At 34.9% G+C, this 5,174-nt stretch overlaps 1 protein-coding gene across 1 annotated transcript; it reads left to right on the top strand.

Moving 5' to 3' along the window:
• Nucleotides 1-460: 460 nt before the first annotated feature.
• On the top strand, nt 461-4,290 carry LOC145632308 (protein STRICTOSIDINE SYNTHASE-LIKE 10-like). Its single transcript, XM_081684647.1, has 3 exons — nt 461-874; nt 2,139-2,402; nt 3,523-4,290. Exons 1-3 carry the CDS (start codon nt 579-581, stop codon nt 4,091-4,093), a joined length of 1,131 nt encoding a protein of 376 aa, XP_081540773.1. The 5' UTR covers nt 461-578; the 3' UTR covers nt 4,094-4,290.
• The last annotated feature ends 884 nt before the right edge of the window (nt 4,291-5,174 follow it).

Here is a 5,174-nt window from a genome sequence, read left to right as displayed (position 1 = left end):
CACATGTACTATTCTTTATTGCTCCTCTAATTTTCTCATTTTATTTTCTTTAAACCTCGTGTGTTTAGGAGTAGAGAAATTATTCTTTCTGTCTTTATTTATTTGTCCTATGAACGTGGGTGTTTTTATTTAAGTATTACAGTCTTGTAACATGATAGCTATTTTTATTAATTTTTATTTGAATTGAAAGGCTTAATATACCAAACTTAAGGGTCTACGCATGTACTGTTCAGCTTAATTTAAGTTCAGTTTACCTTTAATCAGTTCATTTCAGTTTTTAATTTCCTTCTTCTATAAACAATTTATTTAAGCTCTATTCTCTTCAGTTCAGTTCATTTTAGTTATTTTCAGTAAATCAAAACAGACTCTCAGTGCATCCTCGATCCTCATCTACCTTAAAATTTTCACATTATTATCACTGTACCCGTGACTATGTACAATATCTTTTACTAGTACAATCATAGTTGCCAATTTGGACCATTAATAAGCAAAAGCAAATACATCAATCTTGAAAATCTTCCAGTTATCCCAGAGTCCCAATAATCCCACACACCAATTCTTCTACAATCAACTCAAAAATGGTGAAAGCTTCAGACATGGTACTTACTGCATCAACAATTGCAGCTCTTTCAACCCTTTTAGTTCTCTTTCTTCCTCGTTTTCTCTCTCCTCCATCTCTTTCTCTCTCTACCCCTTCTCATGACCTTCTTCATCGGGCCCGGCCCATTGAAGTCCCAGGTGCTTTTGGGCCTGAGAGCCTGGCCTTTGACCCATCTGGTGCGGGCCCTTACACTAGTGTTGCTGATGGTCGGATCCTTAAGTGGGACCCTTATTCTACTTCTTGGGTCGATTTTGCTTTCACCTCTTCCTTCAGGTATTATTCTGTATTGTATACGTAGTATGCTGTTACCTGTTTCCAATGATTTTTCGTTATTCGGTTTTGATATATGCAGTACTAAGGGTTATGTATTTATTTACTTTGTCGGGTATTATTATGATTTATTTTTAATTAGCGGAAGTTTGTACTAGTTGTAACAAATTTATGAAAATTTAATTTATTGTGAGAAGTAAATGAATCCGTGATGTGTTGTTGAGAAAAAATTATGACAAACTTCCCATTTTTAAGGTACTCAGACCAATCATGCATTAACATATGAACTCATGGGTTAAGATATGTAGTTGTCACATTACTAGTTTGAGTTATGATATAGTAGTGACAATTTATTATTAGGTAAGGCTTCAGGGAGTAATATTTTTAAAATGACTATTAGATGGCACGGTGGGTGTATGGTATACAACATGTTTTATAAACACAAATAAAATGAAAGTCACTCCTTTGCGAAGTTGATTCTACATAGAGGAGTTGATCTTGTATATGGTGGTGCTGGCGAATTTGACCTTGATCAATTAAAGTCTTAATAAGGCCTTTCCTGTATAAAATTGTGCTTATGACCAAGGTCTACTAATGTTTGTTAATGGCACGATTTGAGTATTCATCAAAGACAAATATATAAATATTCGTTAAAGCTGATGACATTTTATGGTCTTTGTAACTAATTATATTGCAAAGTTGATAAATTAAAGCAACTGACTTGAGTATGAACAGAATAGTACTGAGCAGAAAATACTTGGTTATTATTATCGGACTTATAAGAGTTGGAATGTAGTTTAGGATTATGGAAGTGTGAGCAACATAGCAGTTGGCTGGTAAGAATCAATGGGGATGAACATGTATGAGTATAAAGTAATTGAGCTAGTCCATCAATTGTTTTTTGGAATGGAGCTGCACTTGACTTGGCAAGCATGTTCGTGAATGTCGAAAATGTTAGTAAAATAGTTATCCTGTTCCCGGGTTTCAGAATGAAAAGAGTTTGTATATTTATTCAATTTGATGTACCATTGAAGAGATATAGGTGCCATATTGAGCCAGTTGTTACGAAATGCTTCAAATTTGTACTTGTGCTTAACCTTTGATGTTGAATTCAACTCATACAATTTTGTACATCGAGCCAGTTGTTAAGAAATGCTTCAATTTGTATTTGTGCTTAACCTATGATGTTGAACTCAACTCTTTCAATTCCTTTGTGAAGAATCTCAGCTAATTAATTCATTCTTCTTTAATGGTTGTTTTTATGAAGAAAGAATTGCACACAGCCGTTTGCACCAGAGTTGGAGCATGTATGTGGAAGGCCATTAGGTCTGAGGTTTGAGCAGAAAACTGGAGATCTTTATATTGCTGATGCATACTTTGGCCTTCTAAGAGTTGGGCCTGAAGGTGGGTTGGCCTCAAAGGTGGTAACTGAGGCTGAGGGCACTCCCTTGTATTTCACCAATGACATGGACATTGATGGAGAAGATGATATCATCTACTTCACTGATTCGAGCACAAAGTTCCGCAGAAGGTATATATTTTCGAAGATCATGCAATTTTTTGTATTACCAATTATGTTTCTTGGGACTTGGGGATAAGGGATAACTGTTTTAAAGTGATTAAGAGTGATCAATTTTTTTCGGTTGCATTTTTTCTCACTTCATTCTCTATCAATGACTGTTCAATATATTCTGTTTGCTAATCCTTGTTCTTATAAAATGCTATGGAGATATTTGGAAAAATCCCAATTTCAAGATCTCTGATATTGCTTGTCAAAGTTCCGTTCAGTGGAGAATGATAATAGCTAATTCAGTTGGTAGAGCCATAGAGTTATTCGGAACCTGCTGATTTCATTAGCCTTATAGCCTCAGCCCCTCCTCATTCTCTTAGGTTGTGTTTGGTTAGGACTTAGGAGGGAAACATTTTGAACTGAATTATGGTAGGTACATTGTGATGGGATTGAGTGGAGAAGAGGAGGAAAATAAGGGATGGGGAGGTTATTGTTGAAAATGACAAAATATTTTGAACCCCCATTTTTTTTTTCCACCCCTTGACAAACAAAACAGGGGAATATTGGAAAACTGGTTAGGTCTTATGTGGAAAAGGTAAACCTTTTATCCAAAGACAACCTAAATGAAAACCTCCGGGGAGAGGGGTCATTGTTTGGCTCGCTCTTTTTCTGCTCTTATGAGACCTTTCGGGTCATTTGTCACATACTAACATCTACATAGTGAGTGCGCGATACTGTTTCAATTTCAGACATATCATCCCATCCCTTTGTTTCTGTTGGTGTGACCAGAATTTCAGTCAGTTGTATATAAGTATATAACTACTGTGTAACTGTGAATTAGTCATTAATCACCCCCATGAATGCAGTATAATTCATTTCTCTATCGCTAAAAGATGTATTCTCAAATTAATAGGCCACATGATTTGGGGTATGTTTTAAGGAATTTAGCTAAAGCACCTTTTTGCACTGTAATATAATTCCACTATACCAATGTGATCTTTCCAAATAATTCTTACAGTATTAGGAAATTATGAAAGGGGAAATATGGGAAAGTTGATTAAACTTACTTTGTTTTAAGCTAGAAAGCAGCCTTATAGCTTCATTGTATGAGTATTATTACAAACTGTTCTTTGTTTTGCAGGCACTTCATACCATCAATTCTAAGTGGAGACAAGACAGGCAGATTCATCAAGTACAACATATTATCCAAAGAAGTAACTGTCCTACTACGTGACATCGCCTTTGCAAATGGAGTTTCATTGAGCAAAGACAGATCATTTGTGATTGTAGCTGAAACTGGCACCTGCAAAATCTTAAGGTATTGGCTTCAGGGTCCAAAAGCAGGACAAGTTGAAACTTTCACAGATTTGCCTGGATATCCTGACAATATAAGAAGAAACTCAAAGGGTGAGTTTTGGGTTGGTTTACACGCCAAGAAAACTCCTTTGGCTGATTGGCTTCTTAGAAACACTTGGGTTGGAAATACATTGCTTAAGATCCCGCTTAGGTTTGTACAACGACTGCATGCTTTGTTCGTGGGAGGGCACCATGGTATAATTGTGAAGCTGAGTGAAGAAGGACAAGTTGTCGAGGTTTTAGAAGATACTCAAGGGAAGCAAGTGAGGTATGCTAGTGAAGTTGAGGAGAAAGACGGAAAGTTATGGATTGGTTCTCCTATTACACCTTCTGCTTGGGTTTATGATTTGGATTAACGAATTAACCCAAGTACTGTTTCTGTGCATATGATGTAGAGATTAGGAGATATTACCAGTAATAATAAAGAGTGCCAGGATCATCACTTGTGTATCCTTATTCTTCAAAATTGTACTTCTGTCGGATTTTGTTATCATATTATTAGCTCAAATTATGCTATCTTGGTGATATTAAATAAAAGCTGAGTTATAACTAAGGTCAGCTGATGAAGAAGTATAAGATGTTACTGTTCTGTAAAGAAGATGCCTAAATCAAAGGAAACAGCAGACATGGACATTCAGGTTTGGTAATTAATTGAAGTAACCAGTGAGTGAAATTGAACAGCTATGTTGCTCGGATTATAGCTACCCTATCCCATGTTCGATATGGGTATATGTGTCCAAGTGTTCGAACTCAATTATTTTGTGACTTTTTATTTTTAAGATTTTGGTTTAAATTTAAGCGTCAAAGGGGTTCTTATCTACCGTATGTCCGTATGTGTGAGTGTTGAGGATTCGACACAAGTACTTGAGATAAAATGCATAACCTAGATAACACAGTTGATAAGTATCAATTATATGTGGAACAATCACTGATCACATAATGTTGAAATATAAATTTCCCAAACAACACATGTAAGTGTTTCACGTTAAGAAAAGAAGAGAGAGTTGAACACTTCTATAACTAATACTTACTAAATAACTAAAAGAACAACCGCTGACATCATCCATTATTCAAATTGTTCACTGGTCAACTTCTCTTTCAAAATTTTCCTGCCTAAACTATTTTTTTTTTTCTCTTTCACATTTTTTTTAAAAAAAAAAAGAATTAAATATTGACTACAAAATATTTTAATACATAATACTGTACATTAAACTCTTCACAATTTTTTTAATAAGCCTTTTGACAACTGTTTACCTAATATCTTATGATTTTTTTATGGAGTATTATTTAAATAGCTTTTTTTTTTAATATCTGTGCATCGCACGGAAGCTAATCTAGTTATAAACTTAATAGATTACTCTTATTTTATATGGTTTTGGGATAAAACCTCATTTTGACTTGTAAAGTGAACTCTCTTTCATAGTTAGAGTGTGGTCT

Source organism: Chenopodium album, chromosome 5 (genome assembly GCF_948465745.1).
Source record: "Chenopodium album chromosome 5, dcCheAlbu1.1, whole genome shotgun sequence".
NCBI classification, from domain to species: Eukaryota; Viridiplantae; Streptophyta; class Magnoliopsida; order Caryophyllales; family Amaranthaceae; genus Chenopodium; species Chenopodium album.
Note: the sequence above shows the minus strand (reverse complement) of the source record. Positions and strands in the feature narration are given on the sequence as shown.